The sequence below is a fragment of the Bos grunniens genome, chromosome X, assembly GCF_055505025.1.
Source record: "Bos grunniens cultivar Pamir isolate PY7600 chromosome X, Bosgru_T2T1.0, whole genome shotgun sequence".
In the NCBI taxonomy this organism is placed as follows: Eukaryota; Metazoa; Chordata; class Mammalia; order Artiodactyla; family Bovidae; genus Bos; species Bos grunniens.
Window position 1 is genome coordinate 62,848,225 of NC_141194.1, and position 24,003 is coordinate 62,872,227.

At 42.6% G+C, this 24,003-nt stretch overlaps 1 protein-coding gene across 1 annotated transcript; it reads left to right on the forward strand.

Annotated features, from left to right (window-relative positions):
- Positions 1-571: 571 nt before the first annotated feature.
- On the forward strand, positions 572-21,578 carry DGAT2L6 (diacylglycerol O-acyltransferase 2 like 6). Its single transcript, XM_086389906.1, has 7 exons — positions 572-797; positions 15,183-15,293; positions 15,821-15,891; positions 16,261-16,465; positions 17,877-18,051; positions 20,311-20,522; positions 20,962-21,578. Exons 1-7 carry the CDS (start codon positions 707-709, stop codon positions 21,114-21,116), a joined length of 1,020 nt encoding a protein of 339 aa, XP_086246032.1. The 5' UTR covers positions 572-706; the 3' UTR covers positions 21,117-21,578.
- The last annotated feature ends 2,425 nt before the right edge of the window (positions 21,579-24,003 follow it).

A 24,003-nucleotide genomic window follows, 5' to 3' on the forward strand; every position in this document is an offset into this window, starting at 1 on the left:
TGAGACCTGAACGCCAACAATCTGGCTCTAAAGTCCATGCCCTTAACTGCTGGGTTGCCTTCCAACAACAGAGAGATGGTGTGATTCCCCCTAGTGTCCTGGGAGGAACTTGGTGGAACCTGGACTGGAAGCCAGGTCTGCACTCTGTGCAGTGTTTCTCCCACTGATCACTGGTACAGAGATGTACCACTGATCACTGGGAACAGAAGCGCAAGGAGGAATCTGAGAAGCCTAGATATTCACTCAGAAAAAGGCTCTAGTCAACTAGGTAGCTCTCAGCAGAAGCCAGGCAGTGTCAAAGAGCATCCACCAGGGCAGAAACAAGTGTGATCACCAGATGCTTTTCCTTAAGCAGGGGAAAGTAGCAGACTCCTTTTCAGAGATCCCGTTTGAGGCCTAAGCCATTCCCTTTTCCTGCACTAATTTATCAGGGACCCCCTCCCACACACACAGAGCTAGAACCACCCCAAGGCAAGGCAATTGAGTACCCGTGGGGAAAGGATGAATGATAGGGAGATGAATGTGTGTGTAGGATGTTGGGGTGGGGCAGAGAACAGGGAAGACTGGAGAAAAGGTTAGGTCAAGACTAAAACCTCCAGCAGATAAAAGGACTCAGTAATGAGATTAAAGCAAAGCACCTATAATCAGCTCAGCTTTAGAGGCACTGGCCTTCTGTTTGGGCTTCTTGCCACAACAGAACAGCACTATGGCCATGGCCTTCCTCTCCCAGCTGAATCTTCAGGAAATCCTCCAGACCCTCTCTGTTTTGCAGTGGATGCCAGTCTACGTTTTTTTAGGTGAGTGAACCCCAGGGCCTGGAGACCACAGAGAACAGATGAAGAAAGAGAGCAGGAATCTCCAGATGATTGGGAGGGTTCTAAAGAGATCATTCGGTCGGTCCCCTCTCTCTGGGAAGGACTGTGCCTCTCCACTCAGAGAGATGGCTATTGTTGAGTTCACTAGATCTCTCTCCTCCCAACTGAGGAACACGAAGGCCAGGAGTGAAGCTGCAGTTGTTCTGGTTTAAAGTCCACCCCGGCCTTCTCTCAGGACTGCCCCTCTGTGAACTAGCTGAAAAGAGTCTTATTTGGGGACAGGGGCAGAATTGGTACTGGGCAGAGGTAAGGTGATTTTCTTTATTATGATGAGAGAATTATGGAAAAGCTGGGGGCTGCCTGAGTGACTCATTAGATGGAATTTTGAGAAAGGGCCAGTTCTTCAACGGACTCAAAAAATCACAGTCATCAGTGCTGGGCAAATGGGCTGAGAATTCCAAGTTTTTCCCAGTCAGAAACCAGGTCTTTGTGGGCAGCCGATTATAGGGCCGAGTTTGGAAACTGGACATGGAGAAATTTCATCCTGAAGGATGGGACAGGATAGGAGGCTGCCCAGTCCAATCTGTAGGAGGATATATGTCCCGTAGAGCAGAGGTTCTTAGAGACCTAGAGACACTAGTGCCTTCCAGGTCGCACTAGTGGTAAAGAACCCTCCTGCCAATGCAGGATAGTTAAGAGACAAGGGTTCGATCCCTGGGTCAGGAAGATCCCCTGGAGAAGGAAATGGCAACCACTCCAGTATTCTTGCCTGGAGAATCCCGTGGACAGAGGAACCTGGCAGGCTGAAGTCCAAGGGGTCACAAAGAGCTGGACACGGCTGAAGCGACTTAGCATGCACATAGACCTAGAATGAGACGGGGAGGGACAATGTTGAATTTTCACTAACTTCATATTGAATAGATGAATGTAGGCAGTAAACCACAGTTTGTCAGTAACAGACATCACAGAGATTTAAATTTCACATGCCGGTTGTTGCAGGCATCTCAAAAGTTCATTTATGCTTGTTACCACTTCCGAATCCCAATAGTTATTGGAACTACCATTAGGTGTGGTTGTCTACTGCATAAATCAAGAATTCATGTTACTGTACCACATTTTTTTCAATATTTTGATAACTGTGTTTTACTATGATGAGTTTCCTTTGTGAGTCTGTGTATTTTATTTTGTGCGTTTAAAAATAATATTCAGAAAAGTGATCTATAGGCTTCACCAGACTAACAAAAGAGTTCATGGCCACCCAAAGATGAAAACTTAGTGAGCCTTATAGAAATCTAATCATGCTAAGCCCTTAGCCTATCAATAACTTGACTCTAGTTGCATTAAGAGAAGGAAGTGATTTTTCTATAAATTTATTTGTTTTTAATGTTTCATTTTTTATTGTTGCTGTCCTTTGCATCTATGTTTAACTTCCTCAAAAAGACCCCTTAACAAGTTCCAGCCCTTAGTTAGGAAAGTGGGGGTCACCAGAATGTCCTAAGAGACTTGACATCGTGGTGGCATCTGTCATTTCAAATCTGGACCCCAGAAAGAGTAGGCAAAGATGGGCAGAGAGAGCAAGGAAAAGAGGTTCAGAGAAGAGCTGTATGAGCTGAGCCTTTTAGGTGTGGGGTCAGTCCCACCCTGGGAAACCTCTGTATGGTATTCGAACACAAGTGCCTAGATTGTTCTGGCTCTTCTGGAGAGAGCTTCTCAATATAATGTTCTCATTTTTCTCCCAGAAAATCATATTTCTTGAGTATTTTTTCTCTTTCTTCCTTTTCCCCTCTCAAAGGACATGAACTAGAATAAAGGGTATGTTCAGCACTGAATATATAAAGATCCAAACGATAAGGACTAGCCTCCTGGTAACACCCCCTCCTCCAATCTCACCAGCTTCCAGCCATCCTAGAAGAGCTATGACACCTATGTGTCTTGAGCGGAAAACTCTCTGTCCCACTTCAGATGAGTGGAATACTATTTGTCCTTTTGTGATTCCCTTCTTTCACTTAACACAATGTTTTCAAGATTCATCCATGTTGTGACAGAATTTCCTCCCTTTTTAAGGCTGAATAATATTGTATTATATGTATGTACCATTTTTTGTTTATTCATTATCCATTAATGGACTCTGGTTTTTTCTACCTCCTGCTGCTGCTGCTAAGTCACTTCAGTCGTGTCTGACTGTGTGCGACCCCATAGATGGCAGCCCACCAGGCTTCCCCGTCCCTGGGATTCTCTAGGCAAGAACACTGGAGTGGGTTGCCATTTCCTTCTCCAGTGCAAGTGGAGTGAAAGTGAAGTTGCTCAGTCGTGTCCGACTCTAGCGACCCCATGGACTGCAGCCCAACAGGCTCCTCTGTCCATGGGATTTTCCAGGCAAGAGTATTGGCTATTGTGAATAATGCTCTATGAACATGAGTGTTCAAATATCTCCTTGAGAGCCTGCTTTCAATTCTTTTGGCTATATACCAAGAAGTAGAATTGTTGGGTTATATGGTAATTCCATTTTTAAAATTGTTGTGCAATTGTCATACTGTTTTCCATAGCAGCTACATCATTTTACATTTTCACTGACAGTGTACATGAGTTTCAATTTTTCCACATCCTCACCAACACTACTTTATTGTCTGTTTTTTTAGTAGCCATCTTAATGAAATGAGATGATATCTCATTGTGGTTTTGATTTGTATTTCCATAATGACTAGTGAACTTCAGCATTTTTCGTGTACTGATTGGCCATTTGTCTTGACTTCTTTTAGATTGATTATCATTCCACTTGCCTTCTGTTAGTTTAGGTTGCTATACATCCTGTTTCCCTTCTTCTAGTGATTATGCTAGAAATTACAACACAAATCCTGGATCTTGGAGGTTATCAAGGTAGCTAAAACATGTAACAGTGTATGATACCCACAGAGATGCCTAAGACAGTCAAATCTGTCCAACAGTTACAGAGCAATTACAAAGTATAAGATTTTGGCTGTTCTTGTGACACTACAAGAATGAGTCCAGTATAGGCTCCTTCTGTTAACAAAGAGAAAATAATCATTCATTCCACCATTCTACCATTCCAGGTGTCAGTGCTGAACACATAAGTGAATCATTACATTGTAAGATTGACTGTGTTAAGTGCAATGAACAGACACAGTGAAGCCACTAGAAAATATTACACAAGGTTAACAGGATCAGGGAAGGCAGGAAAGAGCAGCAATGTGACGCAGTGAACAGGACATAGGTTCTGCAGTTTGTCAAACTTGGTTAACAACTAGCTGTGTGAATTTAGACAGGTACTGTAACCCTTCTAAGCCTCCATATCCCCATCCTCTCAAGCCTGGTTCACAATAAACCCTCCATACAAAAAAGTGTCCTTCCTTCCTCCCTCCCTTCTTCCTTCCTAATTCCCTTCTGTCTTCTCTTTCTCACTCTTTCCTTCATTCTTTCTGTCTTGCTCAGAGTCGTTCTGAGCACTTCTCCTCCTTCCTGAATGATGGTCAGAATCATGACTGATTACTGAGCACTACTGAAAGTGGGCTGGGGGCGGAAGTAGGGAAAAGAGAAAAGGCAGAGGGACAAGAAGGAGGAAACAAGTGAGAAGAGAGGAATGGAAAGATGGTTTGGGGGAATGCAAATGTCCATGACCTTTGGAACTCAGCAATGCTCCTGAGAGCCTCTTTGAGGCCCAGCTTCCAGTTAAAGGATGGCTCTCCATCTGTCTCTCTTTTTCTGGGCTTGTATCACCAGCTATCTAAACTACTGCAATATCCTCTTTCCTGGCCCTCTACTCTCCACCCTCTCCAATATATTCCACTGCTTACATCCAGAAGAGTCTTTCAAATGCGTCTTTGATTATAGCCCTCTACTGCTCAAAAATAGTCACTGATTTTCCCTTGCCTACTTGATGAAGTAAAAATGTGTCATCTGGGGCATTCGAGGACCTCCTCCACTCTCTGGTTTTAACTCTCTGCCAGCTCATCCCCCTACTTGAAGCTTGTATTCCAGGTATCTTATTCACAGAACAAATGGGAAGGATACTTACCCTCCACTCCTTTACTCTTGCTCTGTTTCCTCCACTTAAAAAATTTCCTGATCACCCTTCCTGGACTATCTATGGACAATCCCTTCTTTGAGATATTGCTCAAGTCATACCTTCTCTGCAACCCTTTCCTGGTAACCTGAGACTACATTGTCTTTGAAAATCTCTGCACTTTGTAAAAATTGGTTGAGTAGCAGCCTTTACACCCTTTGTCTCCTCTACCCAATAGGCTTCATGAAAACAGGAGTCATGCCTTGTCAGTATTATATTTCTTGCAAGACCAGGCTTGACACAGTTGATTCTTCCACATTTCTTCTCCTCAGTAAAGACCTCTCCTCAGTAAAACACGTCTACCTCTTGTTCTTTTCTCCCTCTCCTGGAAATCCTTTTTTTCATGGGCTTGCCTCCTTTCTCTGGTTGCTGATACTACAAAAAATAGAACATAGTCTTGGGAGTCAAACAGACCAAGTCTGCCATTTACTTATTATGTGACCTTGTGCAAGTAAGTCATTCACCCCCCACCACTGTAGAACACGGCTCCCAAGACCACTCTGACAATCAAAGAAAACCCTCAACAGGTGTTCATTTTATTTTGGGGGGTTATAGGAATTGACATTACTTGGAGTCCAACTACTCCACCTCATAAGACATTTTTTTAATGTTTTTATGTGTTTATTGGTCATTTTAAAATGTATTTATTTTTAATGGAAGGATAATTGCTTTATAATGTTGTATTGGTTTCTGCCATATATCAATTTGATCAGCAGAAGAGTGACTACCACTTCTGAGACAGGCACCCTAGACTCTGATTTCATTGCACCTTCAAGAAGAATGAGTAACCAGATCCTAGAAAATGAGGCAAATAGAAATTTTGATACCTTCCCAGCATTTAAACAGGCCCTTTCAAGGCATCACTCCCTACTACCTCTTCTTCACTCCCCTGCATCCACTCAACTGCCAAACCCTGAAAATTCTGCCTCCATAGTATCTTTCAAATTGATTTCAGAAATAGTAGCCTATTTCAGGTTCTCACTATCTCTCATCTAAGACACTGCAGCTCTTAGCTGACCTCCCTCCCTCAGTTTCTCCTGCTCCCACAGTCATTTCAAACAATCTTTCTGATGCACAAATATGATCATGCTCTTCCTCTGATGAGAATCTGGGTTCTCATTCCCTTAAGCATCAGACCTGAGCTCCTCTGCTTCTTTCCCAGCATCATCTGCTACTCCATGGTTTCTCATACTCCCTGTACTTTTGCAAGTTATGATGTTACTCACAGACCTTGAACTCTTCCATATCTAGGCCTTTGTTGGAGCTCTTCCTTGCTTGTGGAAGGCCCTTTTGCCGCTAATCCATCTGTCAAAATCCTACTTTTCCTCCAAGATTCAATTTAAGTCTCACCTTCTGCAAGAAACCTTTCTAGGTTGCCCATAAACCTTTCTAGGTTGTAGTAAAGAATGGTTCCCATATAATGACATTTGAACCCTGATTGTATCATTCTCACCCTCTGGGATATATCCATTATTTATGGTATCAATCTTCCCCTCTAGACTATGAGTTTCTGGAAGGCAGGAAGTTTATTTTTATGTTTTAATATGACTTAAAATTAAGTATATTTAAAGTGCTTAAAATAGTTTTTGGTTCTTAAAGACTCAACAAATGCTACCTATTTTTTCTCCCAAATCATGGATTGAAGATACATGACCTCTCTGAGCCTCAGTTTCTTCATATGTAAAATGGAGATAATAAAATTATCTACTTCTCAGGGTCGTGAGAGTATTAAATGAAATAATGCACATTAGGTGCTGAACAGAGTGCTTGTTGACAATAAATGCTCCATACAAGGCATCAGTGACCATACCCACATTATTTTCATCACTTCCATATTTTTCATCCTCCAGCACAGGGATTTCACATGATGTGTGCTCAGTCTATGTGTGTTGAATCAAGTTATCTTTTTCACTCCTGTTGGTTCTTATACAGATCCAGTATAGTAATTGTAAAGCCACAGAAATTCATCTTTGACAAACCAGTCATGTTCTTGGATTTCTGAAGGCTTTGAGCCAACTGATTAAGAATCTTAGTTTTCATTTTATTCTGGAAATGACAGGCTTCCATAACCTTACACACTCATGCACACCCTGGAACATCAGAAACTCCTTTCCTAATTTAGAACAGGGCACTGGTGGTTTCTCTCCCAGTTAACATTCACTTGCTACTAGGAGAATGTTGAAACCAAACTTCTGTGCACTTCAATTGAATGTTACAAATATATTTCTTGTGAGTCATCTCCCTGTGCTTGGCACGTTGCTAAAGGCTGTTTTCAAGAAGCTTACTGTGTAGTAGGCAGAGGGCCTACTGTGTGGTAAGTTGCTAACCACACAAACAGCAAATGAAACCAGGAACAGCATCACCAAAGGCATGGACATGTGAAATTGCATGGTGGGTTGAGGGAATGGAGAGTAGACTAAGGTGGTTGAACCTCGGTTTCCCATTCTTCAGTCATTTGCATCCCACCTTCTGGTTCTTTCCACAGCTAAGTACCACCTATACTATTATTACTTAACATTTTCCCCAAACTGACTCACTCCTATAATCTAAATTAATATATTTTAATAGGAAACTTTATACCACTACCATGAACTCACTTTGATTCAGTACATATTAAAATAACTTTCCATCTATGAACCACTTCAGATCACCCCATGTCCCTACAGTGGTTGGGGACCACATGCTAGATCATATGGGGTATGAGTGCTGGTGCTGAGAGATGAGGCTAGGAAGGTGAGTGGGGCCGGTCCATGGAGGGCCTTAAATGCCTGACTAACATGTTCAGACTTTATCCTGTTAGCAGTAGGACAGTACTGAAGGTTTCATAGGAGGCAGACAACTCTACAACTGTGCTTAGTTAAAAATAAATCTGGCAGCAGCATGGAAAACAGAGTAGGGGGAAGAGATCAGCAGGCAAGAATAGACAAAAGACTGCAGTCTAGACCAGAGGAGATCAAGTTCTGGACCATGGCAGTAGCAATGGAGACAGAGGCAGAAGGATGAATGGGAGAGATTTTCTCTTTTTTTTTGAAAAGGGAGAGAAGTTGAAGATATCTCCAAAATGTTGAAACTGACGTTTATCCTGAGGCCTGAAATATGAATAAGAACTAGCCAGGCAAAAAGCTGAGGGAAGAGTCTTCCAGGCAAAAGGGACAACATGCACAGAAGCCAGAGGCTGGAGAACAGAATAGGTAGAAGAAATCTACAGTAGAACAGTATGGTGGCATGCAGAGTGCAAGGGGGTGGCCAGGCGCTCCATCACGGAGGACCTTCAGAACCAAGGTTACAAGACTGGACTTGATCCTGAGTCACCAGAAGCCATGTGAGTTATTGAATTCTTAAATTACCACCAACCCCATCAGTTCCCATATTTATCATCACTTTTGATCCATTAAGTAATCACTGAGCCACAGAAATGTCTCTTTGACAAGCCAGCCATGCTCTTGGTTATATGCTGTAGAAGGACAGAGATCTGCATTTAGCCTTCTGGTTGCATCATGACTCAAATGGACGCAGGGAACCTATTAGAAGACATTGGCAGTTGGCTTAGAAAGAGAGAGTGGTAACTTGGACCGGTGGTAGCATGGAGGTATGGAACAGAATAATTTGAAAGACGTTTGAAGCACAGAACTGACAGAAATTAATACTTGACTAAAGGAAAGCAATGATTCGAGCTCAGTAGTTAAGAGTACAGTCTCCTGGTCTTAGTGTTGAGATGGAGGCCTTTGGGAGAGCTCAGTCTCTGGAGGAAGAGTGTGAGTTCTCAACTCTGGCTCACCCACCAGCTAGCTGTGTAACCTTAAGTAGTTATTGAACCTCTCTGAACCTGGGTCCCTCGTCCACAAAATGAGAATGCTTATTGTCCTAATGGGGTCTTTATGAAGATTAAATAAAATACGCATGTACAATACTTAGTTTTACACGATGAGTATACAATAAATGTTGCTATTACTATATGGGAAAGTTAGTAAGAAAGGTGAATCAGAGATGATTTGAAGAAAGGACCCACTTAGATTCATACTGGTATCATCTTTAACCAAAGCTAGTAATCATTAGTAACTTGAGGCTCTACATGTTTATCTTTTTAAAGTCACAACCAAGGTAAAGTCACAACCAAGGTAAAAGGGTCAATTCACCAAGAAGACATAACTATCCCAAATGTCTACATACCTAACAATGAAGCTTCAAAGTGAAAAATTCTGAAACTGAGAAAATAAATAAACAAGTTAACAATTACATTTGATGACTTCTTTGAAAACTACAAACAACCAAAACTCACCCAAAATGAAATAGGTAACCTACAACTACTAATTAAATTAAATTTTAATTTTGGAGCGTTGTAAACTTCCGAACCAGAAATCTGCAGACCCAGATGGTTTCAGTGGCATATTCTTCCAAACATTTTAAAGATGATATATCACAAATTCTACATCATCTTTTCCAGAAAATAGAAGAGGGAGGAACACTTAATGACTCATTTATGAGGCCAGACCCTGATGCCAAAACCAGACAAAAACAATACAAAAAAGAAAACTACAGACCAATATCCCTCATGAATATAGATGCAAAAATCCTCAACAAACTACTAGCAAATCAAATCCAGCAATATATTACAAAGAGTAATATACCATGACCAAGTAGGCTTTATTCCAGGACTGTACATGTAAATATTTGAAAAACATATTAACCATATTAACCACCGAAGGGAGAAAAATACACAACTATATCAATTGTTGTAGAAAAAGCACTTGAAAAAAAACTTTTTCTTAATAAAATTTGCTATCTTGGATTTAAGCAAAAAAGAAAGAGAAGGCACTTGACAAACTTTAATCCATGACAAAATCTCTCAGCAAACTAGGAATAGAAGGCAACTTTCTCAACTTGATGAAGAGCATCTATATTAAAAAAAAAAAAAAAAAAAACCTGCAGCTATTTAATGGTGAAAAACTGAAAGCTTTCTCCCTAAGATGGGGAGCAAAGCAAGGATGTCCACACTCACCATTTGTATTCAACATCATACTAAAAGTCCTAGCAATAAAGCAAGAAGAAAAAGAAAGAAAAGCATACAGATTGAAAAGTAAGAAATAAACTGTACTAATTAACAGATGACATGATCATCTGTGTAGAAAATCCCATTAGATTACATATTTCTAAATCTATTTTAAAAATATGCTAAAAAATATCCCTCTAAGAACTAACAAATGAGGTTAACAAAGTCCTAACAAATGAGGTTAACAAAGTCCCAGGTCACAAGATCTCACATAAAAGTCAACCACGTTTCTATATACTAGCAGAGAACGATTGAAAATAAAAATTTAAAAACAATACCATTTAAATGCCTCCAAAAATAAAATACTTATGAATATATTTAATAAAACCTGTACAGCATCTGTAGGCTGAAAACTATAACATGGTAATAAAATTAAAGACCTAAATGGAGACATATTGTGTTCATGGATTGGAAAACTCAAATATGTCTGCTGCTGCTGCTAAGTCACTTCAGTTGTGTCCGACTCTGTGCGACCCCATAGACGGCAGCCCACCAGGCTCCCCCGTCCCTGGGATTCTCCAGGCAAGAACACTGGAGTGGGTTGCCATTTCCTTCTCCAATGCATGAAAATGAAAAGTGAAAGTGAAGTCGCTCAGTCATGTCTGACCCTCAGCGACCCCATGGACTGGAGCCTTCCAGGCTTCTCCGTCCATGGGATTTTCCAGGCAAGAGTACTGGAGTGGGGTGCCACTGCCTTCTCTGTCAAAGACGTCAGTTCTTCCCAAAACTGATCTATAAATGTAACACAGCTCAAATAAAAATTCCAACAGACTGCATTTGATAACATTTTTTCCTAAATACTAAATATCCCAAATTTGATAATGGCACTGTGACTGCCTTAATTTTTATAAAATACACAGTTACTTAGGAGCAAAGCATTGTAATCTCTGCAATGGACTATAAATACAAACATATATTTATATTTAGGAATAAGTCAAATGCAAAATGTTAACAAAAAAGAGATCTAGGTGAAGCTTATATGGGATTTTATTAAAATATTCTTGCAAATTTTCTTTTTAAGTCTTTTTCAAAATAAAAAGTTTAATTTGAAAAGCCTCATCAGGTGTTTTTATGAACATCGACAAGATGATTGTAAAATTTATATAGAAAAACAAAAGAACGACAATATCTAAAACCATTTTGAAAAAAGAATAGAGGATCACACTATCTGGTTTTTAGACTTAGTGGAAAACTATAGTAATCAAGACAGTGATGTATTTGTGAAGAGATAAGCACATGAATCAATGGAACAGAATAGAGTCCAGACAGCCCTGCACAAATATGGCCAATTGATATTTGACAAACAAGCAAAAGCAATTCAGTGGAGGAAGGATAGTATTTTCAACAAACAATGTTGGGACAATTGGTTATCCATATGTAGTAAATGGATCTTGACCAAAACCTCACACTTTATTATAATATGAACTCAAAATGGATCACAGATCCAAACAGTAAAACATAAAACTTGTAGTAAAAACGTAAGAGAAAACCTTCATGACCTGAGGTTAACTAAAGAGTTCTTAGATTTAATATCAAAAGCACAATCTGTAAAAGAAAAAAAAATGATAAATTGGACTTCATCAAAATTAAAAGTTTTTGCTCTAAGAAAGACTCTGTTAAGAGAATAAAAAAATAAACACAGGGAATTTCCTGGCATTCCAGTGCTTAGGACTCTGTGCTTCACTGAGGGCCTGAGTTCAATCCCTGGTCTGGGAACTAAGATACCACAAGCCTTGTTGTGTGGCCAAAGAAAAAAAATTTTTTTAAGATAAACACAAACTGGAGAAAATGTTTGCAAATCACATATCTGATAAGAGACTTGTATCCAAATAAAAGAAATTATATCCAGATTGTATAAAGAAACTCACACACAAAAAAACAAACAACCCAGTTTAAAAATGAGCCAAATGTTTTAATAGATATTGCACCAAAAAGGATATACAAAAGACAGGTGAACACATAAAAAACTGTTAAGCATGATTAGGTATAAGGGAAATGAAATAAAAATGATGATGAGATACCATGCTACATATCTATTAGAATGGTTTAGCCATCTTCAGTACAAACTAAATTAAGAGCCTGCCTTATGTGAAATTCCTCCTTGATAATCCACTCCAAAACTACTCACTTGAACATGGACAAGATGTTGGAAGCATCTCTTTGTGTCAAGGCCATAATGTCTAAGATAGCGCCACACATACACATGCACAAATGTGTCCTTTATTTTTGCCTCAGACACCCTTGCTTTCTTTCACGGAACTCCTTGTTTCACAAAGTCAAACCCTTCCATGTTTGGCCTGTGTTTCTCCTATCTCTTTAAATCTCCCTTTTGTCACCATAAGTGACACCGATGATACTCAAACAGGTTGGGTCTGGCAAGATTGCCCTCAAAGGACACTTCTGGTCCTCTGAGGTGCCACATCTGCAGTTCTAACAGATTTCACAAGGGGAGTGATGTTTATTGAGATATGACTCTCAGTTCAGTTCAGTAGCTCAGTCATGTCTAACTCTTTGCGACCCCACAGACTGCAGTATGCCAGGCTTCCCTGTCCATCACCAACTCCCAGAGTTTACTCAAACTCATGTCCATTGAGTCTGTGATGCCATCCAACCATCTGATCTTCTGTCGTCCACTTCTCCTCTTGCCTTCAATCTTTCCCAGCATCAGGGTCTTTTCAAATGAGTCAGTTCTTCACATCAGGTGGCCAAAGGATTGGAGTTTCAGCTTCAGCATCAGTCCTTCCAATTGATTTCCTTGAGGATGGACTGGTTGGAACTCCTTGCAGTCCAAGGAACTCTCAAGAGTCTTCTCCAACACCACAATTCAAAAGCATCAATTCTTCAGTGCTCAGCTTTCTTTATAGTCCAACTCTCACATCCATACATGACTACTGGAAAAACCAGAGCTTTGACTAGACGGACCTATGTTGGCAAAGTAATGTCTCTGCTTTTTAATATGCTGTCTAGGTTGCTCATAACTTTTCTTCCAAGGAGCAAGCGTCTTTTAATTTCATGGCTGCAGTCACCATCTGCAATGATTTTGGAGCCCCCAAAATAAAGTCTGTCACTGTTTCCACTGTTTCCCCATCTATTTGCCATTAAGTGATGGGACTGGATTCCATGATCTTAGTTTTCTGAATGTTGAGTTTTAAGCCAACTTTTTCACTCTCCTCTTTCACTTTCATCGAGGCTCTTTAGGTCTTCGCTTTCTGCCATAAGTGTGGTGTCATCTGCATATCTAAGGTTATTGATATTTCTCCTGGCAATCTTGATTCCAGCTTGTGCTTCATCCAGCCCAGCATTTCTCATGATGTACTCTGCATATAAGTTAAATAAGCAGGGTGACAATATACAGCCTTGACCTACTCCTTTTCCTATTTGGAACCAGTCTGTTGTTCCATGTCCAGTTCTAACTCTTGCTTCCTGACCTGCATACAGATTTCTCAGGAGGCAGGTCAGGTAGTCTGGTATTCCCATCTCTTTAAGAATTTTCCACAGTTTGTTGTGATCTACACAGTCAAACGCTTTGGCATAGTCAATCAAGCAGAAGTAGATGTTTTTCTAGAACTCTCTTGCTTTTTTGATGATCCAACGGATGTTGGCAATTTGATCTCTGGTTCCTCTGCCTTTTCTAAATCCAGCTTGAACATCTGGAAGTTCACGGTTCACATATTGCTGAAGCCTGGCTTGGAGAATTTTGAGCATGACTTTACTAGTGTGTGAGATGAGTGCAATTGTGTGATAGTTTGAGCATTCTTTGGCATTGCCTTTCTTTGGGATGGGAATGAAAACTCCAGTCCTGTTCCAGTCCTGTGGCCACTGCTGAGTTTTCCAAATTTGCTGGCATATTGAATGCAACACTTTCACAGCATCATCTTTTAGAATTTGAAATAGCTCAACTGGAATAGACCAGTTCAGTAAACTACTTTTAGGACTGATGGATTACTGAAAATCATTAGATATAAGACATGAAATTAACCCATCTATACTTTCAAAATAACATTGGATTTAAACAACACAAATGCTGACTAAACACTAATCATTTAAGTTTACCTAATATTGAAAAGAGAAAACATTTCCTCATCTTTCAGTCAATCTATAGATATTTGTTGAATACTTACTGCATGCAAAGCACTCTTCTAATTGCTGGTGATACAAACTAAGTTTATTAGAAGTAAGATATAAAAGAAATTATATACCTAGGCTCCCTTTAATTAATAAAGATTCATATTTACTTTTACCTGAGTTTTCTTCGGAGGCTTACCCAACAAATTTACTCTCATCTTTTATTAGAGTCAGAGGTAGCAGGATGTTTTTCCATGGCAAGCTTCCCATAAAATTCCTCCCCCTACTATTTCTTATTTAATTAGCATGCTTACAACAGTCATCTCAGCCAGATCTCTTTTTTTGAAATGTCCATTCCATCTTTTTCCTGTTATTTCCATCAGAGTCCAAGATGCAACAGACATATCTGCTGTTTGGTAACTCTTGAGTTTCTTTCCCTTCTCCGAAACTTTTTATCTACTGTGATATGGTTATCTGGTCAACAAAGTCATTCTTTTAGCTGAAATTTTTAAAATTCACAATATGGGTACGAGCCCTTCTGTCTCATGGATGCAGATTTTAAAATGGAATTCAACTCCCACAGCTGTAAGATGTATCACATTCACATTTCACAGTCTGCTGTGACCCTTTGCTAACAGAGGTGATTTTTCCCCCTTCTGAACTTTTGACCCATTTTGAATGGGATGGAATTGAACACAGAAAAGCTGTTTCTAATATGTATTTTCCTCTCAGCATCAAACAGCCTGTACAGTGCAGGCAGCCCTCTCCACTGGCATGTGCTGACAGAGCAGTTTGACAAAGGAAGGAGGGTTGAGGACTTCCTGAGGTCTCAGAATGGGGATGTCAGCCATTGGCACAAGATACTGTTCCTTTCAGTTGCCAAGCAGTGCTGTCCTTTGACCCCAGGTGAGGACCTACTCTGAGAATGCCATGGTTCTGCCATTTTCTCAGTTAAGATCGCAGCCATCAAGGGGGCCCAGATTCAGGGACTCAGCGGTCATCTTGGACCACAGCAGCGCTAAGAGGGAGATGGGGGGTTGGGGGGATGAGGGAAGAACAGTCTCACACTGGCCTTGACCTGCTTCCTCACTACAGAGCAGAGACTGGGATAATGAGATGTGTATTAAACTTGAAGGGAACTAAAGGGCATGAACCCCTTGTGTCCCCTCAGGAGCTATTCCTATTATCCTTATACCCTACTTTCTGGTGTTCACTAAGTTCTGGATGGTGTCTGTGCTCGCCTTAGCCTGGCTCGCCTATGACTGGAACACCCACAGTCAAGGTAAGAAACAGGGGAAGAGCAGTGATCCCTGTCTGTGCCAAGGAGGGAACCACAGGGATGGAGTGAGGGTGGAAGGGAAGAGTGAGAGAGGCAGGGGGAGAAGAGGTGAGGAGAGGAAAGAAGGGGAAAGGGAAAGGAGGGCAAAGAGTGGAAGTTAGGGAGAGAGGAGGAAGGGCAAAGGAGAGAGGGAAGAGAAGAGAGACAGGGGTGCAAAGCTCAGCAGGAACAGAGGGCTCAGCCAGGCTGCCCAGGAAGAATTAAGAGGCTGATTTCTGAGTGGGTGCTCCCAGCCTCATGCTATTTCTCTCTCACCTTTCTGGTGGCTCCAGAAGAGCAGGGGCTGCCTGTGTCTTCTTGGGGATTGGATTCAGGGGTAGACCTTATAGCTCTATGCCCAAGAAACATGGAAATGTGAAAAGGAGCCCCCTCCTGTGACCCGAGGACATTAGGAAGATCCCTCCACCTCCAGAAGAAGTAGAGGGATTGGCAAGATCTCAACCACTCTTCCCTTCCCTCTGTACTTGCAGGTGGTAGACGTTCAGCTTGGGTACGAAACTGGACAATCTGGAAATATTTCCAAAATTACTTCCCAATAAAGGTAACGACCCTTCCTCTGAAGGGCCTCAGTCCCTGTTGCCCAGATTCTTCCCTCCCCACTCAGCCCCATATTTTCAAAGGCTTTTGTGGCCAACAGTGGAGGTCAAAGCCCAGAGGCATAATATAGAGTATGGTCCCAAGATGGATGGGCAAGTGGGGAAATGAATGAATAGCACCTTGCTTCACAGTGGCAAACTCAGGTCAGCCTCACCGAGCATCATAACCCCTGGCAATTCTATGAGAGTGACAATATCCCAGTGAATAGGGATTAGGGGCTCCTCAAGGGAAACACAGGCTACCTGCTGGCCTCTGAGTCCACATGTCCTCTCTTCCTTCTATCTACTGCTCTGACTCAATCTCCCACTAACAGCTGGTGAAGACTCATGACCTCTCTCCCAGACACAACTATATCATTGCCAGCCACCCCCATGGCGTACTCCCTTATGGTACCTTCATCAACTTTGCCACTGAGACCACTGGCTTTGCTCGGATTTTCCCAGGCATCACTCCTTATGTAGCGACCTTGGAAGGGATCTTCTGGATCCCAATTGTGCGAGAATATGTGATGTCAATGGGTGAGTATAAGAGATCATTCCATTCTCTGACCTACCTTGGGGCTCCAACTTTAATAAGCCTTGACAGTCAGTCCAGTACTCACTCCCTGCTGGAAGAACACTTAGTAGAAAATGAGTCCCGAGCACACTGGGCCAGTGACAGGAATATGTGGCCGAGCCTCAGGTTTAATCTGGGAGGCAGGGTTTGATTAGGTAGGAGGGTAAGTTATAGGCATTCATAAGAGTTGCCAAAAATCCTTTCAGAGGAGGAAGCAGAAGCCTGGGGTTCAGGATCAAAGCCAAAGTGGAAAGGAAAAGGCAAAAGTCAAATATCAAAACCAAATGTAGGGAAAATCAGGCATGAATGGAACAGCTCAGATATACTTTGCCAGACTGTTTCGGCGATGTCAATTGGCTTATTTGGGGCAGTCATTTATGTAGCAGGTCTCATCCAGGAGCAACTCAAAGACATTTTTGAGACTTTCATACTAGCTGGTACTCTCCTGGCCCATGACCTTCATTTCCTGATCCCTTCAAATTTGTATAAGATATCAAGGGATAAAAGGATAGGCATCAAAAGGAATCCAGGGCAACTTCCCCATTCCAGGCTTCAAGCCAGGGTACTGTGCCAAATGTCCTTCTCTCTGGGTGAATATCCATCCTCTGGACACCAGAAAACAACAGAAGCCAAACATTAAAAGGTAAGATACATTTATATCTGGAGGGGCCAAGCAGGACCACTGGAGTCCCAGGGGATAATTCTGCTCACCTCTCAGGTTGGCATGAATCTGGATCTTAAAGACTGTGGCCTGGAGCCAATGTCTGCCATCCCAGGAGAGAACAGAAAGTAAGCACAGGGCAGAGATGGGAAGCAGAGGTGAGGAAAGACTCTGTGACTGTTGTTGAGCAACAGGATGTCATCCTCATTCCATGGTTCATCTACATGCCAGTTTGGCTTGGACGGGATCCTGGGTCTGCCTACTCTCTAGAAACCCCAGGGAATGGCTTACTTTTACCAGGTTACTCTAAGGAGGAAGCAGTTTGGTGGTGGCCATTCCTGATTACCCTCAGGAAAGAGAACTCTAGAGTCTCAAGTGACATCAGCCTGGCGAGAGTGGGAGACCACTGTGGTTCCCGGGGTAGAGAAGAAAGGATGGGCTTACAAGCTATAGAGCTAAGAGAAAGCAGGCAGAAGAACTCAATGTAGGTCCCACTGAAGTAGCACAGAGCCCCAAGGCAAGCAGCTGGCCCTAAGGACCGACCTCAGGCTAGGACTAACCCAAGATGTGGAGGGCAGGTTAAAGACAGAAGATTGGAAACAATCACAGTCAGGAGACAGAAGAACTGTTTTGAGCAGGAAGAGCCCCAAGGAACACCTTACCCCCTCCTCAAGCACCATATCTGTATGTCATTTGCCTCTTTGGTTTTGCAGGTGTGTGCCCAGTGAGTGAGTTGGCCTTGAAGTATTTGCTGACCCAGAAAGGCTCAGGCAATGCTGTGGTTATTATGGTGGGTGGAGGTGCTGAAGCCCTCTTGTGCCACCCAGGAGCCACTACTGTCCTCCTTAAACAGCGTAAAGGTTTTGTGAAGGTGGCACTGGAGACAGGGTGGGTCCCCAGGTTCTAGTGCCCTATCGTCAGGGCATCCTAGGTTCTCTGTAGCACCTCTCCAAAATGGTGCCTTCTCTTGGAAATGTGTTAGAAGGGGCTCCCTCTTCACCCTCATTGCTTCTTTCTACTCCCTTACACTGTGCCTTAAGGGTGTTTGGGCCTCCAGACACATTATGATGGGTTCTGTTAAAACTTGAAGTTGGAGAAAGAACAGTAAAAGACCTTTATCTTCTGCACATTACCTGGTAGGCTGGGGGTCTGGAGAAGTGGGACTTTAGACTATATCACCCCATGCACCGTAAGGCCCAGAGAAACTACCCAGGGCAAGGAAGGCACTAGACTTGATGCTGTGGGGTTTGCAAAGATGCAGAAGATATGGATATAGCCTCCAAACAGAGCATAATCTGGTTTGAAAAGTAGAAGGCAGTTATTGAACAGCTATTGTGTGTCAGGCATAGTACTAAGCATTGAGGATGTAAAAATAAATAAGACTTGGTCCTTGCCTTAAAGGTCTCATGGTCCAATGGAAAACAGACATAGTCATGTATAATTACATAATATATCCAGAAGTCAACCCCTTACCATCTCAACTATCACCCCCTGGTTTTCCACCCCATCGTCTCTCCCCTGGATTATTGCAAGTCTCCTAAGAGCTCTCCCTGCTTCTATTCTTGCCTCCCTCACATTCCAGAGTCTGTTCTCAACTGTGGCCAGCATGATCCTATCCACCATGAGTCAGATGAGATCATGTCACTACTCCAAGTGCTCCCATGGCTCCCATTTCACTCTGAGTAAAACCAAAGTCTTTAAAGGGCCTGCAAGACCCTAAATGTTCTGGTCCTTAGCAACATCTTTGATCTGTTCACCCACTGCCATCCCCCTTGCTCCCTCCGTTAGAGCTGTTCCTTGCTCTTCCTCAAACAAGCCACATGCTCCTCCCTTAGGGTCTTTGCCCTAGCTGTTTCCCCTGTCTGGGACATTATTCCTCCAAATAGATGTTTGGCTCATTCTTTTACCTCCTTCAGGTCTTTGCTCAAATGTCTATTCTCAATAAGGTCTATCTTGATCATGCTGCTCTGTTTTTTCCCATTGTACGTATTATCTTCTCATATGTCATCAGTTTTATTTCTTTACATATATGGCTTTTTATTTGTTCATTATTATTATTTATTGTCTGTCTTCCCTTAACAAAAGATAAGTTCCATGATGACAGAGATTATTTTTTTAATCCACTGTGTTCACTTATGTATCCCGAGGGCTTGAAAACAGCACTGGCACACAGAAGGAACTCAATAAATATTTATTGAATGAAAAATGTGTGATGATGGACATGTACAAAGCACTATGAGAGCACCAACTGATGGAAAGCCTTTCACCCAAAGTAGAAGTTTCATAAGTGGGTGACATCTGAATTGTGAATTGAAATATTAGTAGGAGTTGCCAGTCCAACCAAAGGGGAGAAAGAACTCAGGTATTCAGCAAGGGCCTATGACAATATGTCAGGCACTATGCCAGGCCCTAGGAGTTTAGAGATGAATAAGACATTTTCAAATGGCTTGCTGTCTACTGGGAGTCAGCCAGGAAGGAGTACAGAGTTGGGGTAGTGTTAGTATAGGAAAGAAGCAAGCACTAGATGCAGGGGTTGGGGGTGGGAGAAGTTGGAGGCGGTCAAAGAACTGAAGGTGACTCAAGGGGATGAAACTGGAGCTGAGTAGTGAAGGGTGAAATAGAGTAAGCCACATGAAGACAGGGGGAAGGCATTTTTGGCAGAGGGAGTGGGACGTACAAAGACGCATAGATGAGTGTGAACTTAGCACACTTAGTATGGCTAAGCGGACTGTGACAAAGGGCTGGGGAGAGAAGAAGCTAGCCAGGTAGGCAAGGCTGGAGCATGTAGGCCACGCTAAGTGCCTGGTACAAAGTGAGGAGTTCTGGGAAGAGTTTTCAAGAGAGGAGTGACGTGTCCAGACACACAGTTTAGGAAGATCTTCTGGATGTGTACAATTTAGGCAATTAGATTTCCTGAGATTAGTGATTCATTTCCTCCCATCACAGGACAAAGTGCAGCAACTCCACTCAAAATGTTCAGTTGGAGGGATGTGGAGCATAGCAAGGATAATACACAAGGCTGGAGATGCTTGGGTGCTTGGACTCTTGTCCCATAATGGGGCCATTGTAAAGCTTTCCTACCTTGGAGAGGGTTTCACTGTGGGGAGCTTCCTGGAAGAACTCACACTTCTGCCTGTCTCTTTGCAGAGCATACCTTGTCCCTTCCTATTCCTTTGGACAGAATGAAGTTCACAATCAAGAGACCTTCCCTGAGGGCACATGGAAAAGGTTCTTCCAAAAAGCCCTCCAGGACACGTTGAAAAAACTCCTGAGACTAAGTGTCTGTACCTTCCATGGACGGGGCCTCACTCGAGGATCCTGGGGATTCCTGCCTTTCAATCATCCCATTACCACAGTTGGTAAGCTTTCCAGCATCTTTGGACCACCCTGGTCCTTGATGCCCCCCATCCAGCCCTCAAGTCCCAGGGGGCCTGGCACACAGCTGGAATGGGCAATGGGAATTTCGGTGGTTGTGGTTGAGGGTAGGGCAGGGAGGACAACTACGCAGATAAGAATTGTGGCCATTCACAGGAGAGACAGAGTTCAGCTGCTGCCATGAGGGCATCATTATTCACACACGTGCCTTCAGCACTCTCCTAAGTTTACTCTCATTCTCTTAAGCATGCATGAGATTAGGTATTTGGAGAACATGGGACAGGGTGGGGTTGGAGCAGGGAGAAAGAATAAAGGAGGTAGAGGGGACAAAGATACCGAGTTTCAGTATGTGACTTCCTCTGAGAGATGCTAATTTGAGTTGCGGGGGAAGGTTTGATGCTTGTCTCTTCTCCTGCCCCACAGTTGGGGAGCCCCTGCCAATTCCCAGGATAAAGAAGCCAAACGAGGAGACAGTGGACAAGTACCATGCACTCTACATCAATGCCCTCCAGAAGCTGTTTGATGAGCACAAAGTTCAGTATGGTCTGTCTGAGACCCAGGAGCTGACAGTCATCTAACAAGAGTTGGATTTCCCCATTATTAAACTCCCAAAGCATTGAGGGATCCAAGCAGGGCCACAAGGAAAGGAGAATCTGGGAAGAGGGGAGGAACTCGGGGTTGAATGATGAGGCCAGCGAAGCCAAAAAGTACTTAATGAGTCAGTCTGAGGAAGGAACCAGAGTTATGGGGAAGACTGGGCAACAACCCAGTTTAGCAAGCAGTCTCTTGTGAGTACACAGAGTCTTGTGAGTCTCTGTGTGTGCCAGTTATTTTGGCTTCCTAATTCCAACCAACTCTGATCAGAGGAATAAGAAGCTAAAGAATACCATGTCCTTCCTCCTGAGCCTTGATAACACCGCACCATCACTGTTTAGGTTGAGGCTTAGAAGCATTTTTTTATTTAAGATTTTAATTTTTATTTTCATTAATTAAAAACCATCTCATTTACATCAATAAATACTTTTTCCCATCACTGTCAATCTTGTTTCCTATTTTTATGTTTGGCTATTTTGTATTTGTCTATGAATTTTAAACATATACATATACATTTATATGCCAATAGTTTTGTCATTGTTTTAATTAAAATAAGGATGATGGGATCATATGAAGCATACTTTTCTGAAACTTGCATTTGTCCTCCATGATATTTTGTGGCAATCCACGGAGAAACCTTCTTAAGAACAGGGATGCTTTGTTTCCTTTTAGGCCCTTTCCTTACAATTTAGGGGCTACCACAAAGTAAACCGGTGACCTGAGCTGTGATTCCCTAATCCAAGCAGGCATGATTCCCTCAGCTGTGATACAGTTCTACACTGGCAAAAAGTTTATTAAAAACTATACCATTTCTTGAACTTCCCTGGGAGTCCAGTGGTTAAGACTCCATACATCCAATGCAGGGGGCATGGGTTCAATCCCTGGTTAAGGAACTAAGATCCTATGTGCTGTGCCACTTGGTAAAAAAATAACAAAAATAAATTTTAAAATTAGGAAACAGTGGAAACAGTGTCAGACTTTATTTTTCTGGGCTCCAAAACCACTACAGATGGTGACTGCAGCCATGAAATTAAAAGATGCTTACTCCTTGGAAGGAAAGTTATGACCAACCTAGATAGCATATTCAAAAGCAGAGACATTACTTTGCCAGCAAAGGTTTGTCTAGTCAAGGTTATGGTTTTTCCTGTGGTCATGTATGGATGTGAGAGTTGGACTGTGAAGAAGGCTGAGTGCCGAAGAATTGATGCCTTTGAACTGTGGTGTTGGAGAAGACTCTTGAGAGTCCCTTGGACTGCAAGGAGATCCAACCAGTCCATTCTGAAGGAGATCAGCTCTGGGATTTCTTTGGAAGGAATGATGCTAAAGCTGAAACACCAGTACTTTGGCCACCTCATGTGAAGAGTTGACTCGTTGGAAAAGACTCTGATGCTGGGAGGGACTGGGGGCAGGAGGAGAAGGGGACGACAGAGGATGAGATGGCTGGATGGCATCACTGACTTGATGGACGTGAGTCTGAGTGACCTCCGGGAGTTTGTGATGGACAGGGAGGCCTGGCGTGCTGCGATTCATGGGGTCGCAAAGAGTAGGACACGACTGAGCGACTGATCTGATCTGATCTGATCTGATGCTGTTTCTTCTACGAAATAAAGCTCTAGATATATAAAACTGGATATAATTATTTCTTAATTACTGTGTATGGTTCACTACTGGGATTCCCTGAAACCTAACCCGAAAGCTGGTCTGTGGAGAACATTTTTCCTCTTGTGTGTGTGTGTATGTTCTCGGTCACTCAGTCATGTCTGACACTTTGCGACCCCATGGACTGTAGCCTGCCAGGTTCCTCTGTCCATGGGATTTTCCAGGCAAGAATACTGGAGTGGGTTGCCATTTCCTTCTCCAGGGGATCTTTCCAACCCAGGGATCGAAACTGCGTCGCTTACATCTCCTGCATTGGCAGGTGGATTCTTTACTATTGTACTGCCTGGGAAGCCCATTTTTTTCTGCACCTGGTAGAAAGGTGGCGGGATGGAATCAAAACTGCTGCACAGTGTAGGACACAGGGTAGAACCATGAGAACCTGAGTAGCCCATCTCTGCTGATCCTACATAACCACCCTGGGTCAGGAAGGAGGGCACTTACAAGACCACGTACCAGCTGTGAGTGTACTTTATTGTCAAGAACCTACTAAGAGGAATTCCTTGGTGGTCCAGTGGTTAGTACTCAGCCCTTTCACTGCCAAGGGCCCAGTTTCAATCCCTGGTTGGGGAAATAAGATCCCATGAGCCACGTGGCATAGTAATAATAAAATAGTAATAATAGTACTAATAACAAAAAAATAGTAATAATAAAGAACCTACCATGTACCAGAGACTATGCCATCATTTTCACAGCCTCTGTCTCTGAATGCTAACACCCCTCGAGATTGCCATGATCTCCATTTCACAGTAGCTGGGGCTTCCCAGGTGGCTCAGACAGTAGAGAATCTGCCCTCAGTGCGGGAGACCCATGTTCGATCCCTGGGTTGAGATGATCCCCTGGAGATGGAAATGGCAATCCACTCCAGTATTCTTGCTTGGAGAATCCCGTGGACAGAGGAGCCTGGTGGGCTACACAGCCCATAGGGTCGCAAAGAATTGGACATGGTTGAGTGACACACACACACACACAAAACTCGTAGAGGTGAAGTAATTTGCCCAAAGCCACTGTAAAGCTGTTTTTAATACAAAACCCACCACACTTCCTATTCCTCATTTCCTGGAGACCTATTAATCAATCAGCTTCATTTCCCTAAATTAGGTCCCATTGCACCCTACTTAAATTAGATCATAAGTGTGGGTAAAATGACATGGATTCTACTCCAAGTGGTCCCAGGTTAAGCCTCATGGAAAATAATGTATTAATGAAATAAAC

Bases quoted from the DNA above. Each gene is read 5' to 3' on its own strand.
- DGAT2L6 (XM_086389906.1), top strand. From the start codon at position 707: ATGGCCATGGCCTTCCTCTCCCAGCTGAATCTTCAGGAAATCCTCCAG. The intron at 16,466-17,876 runs GTGAGTATAAGA...TTGGTTTTGCAG, and splicing joins AGAATATGTGATGTCAATGG to GTGTGTGCCCAGTGAGTGAG. The intron at 20,523-20,961 runs GTAAGCTTTCCA...CCTGCCCCACAG, and splicing joins TCATCCCATTACCACAGTTG to TTGGGGAGCCCCTGCCAATT.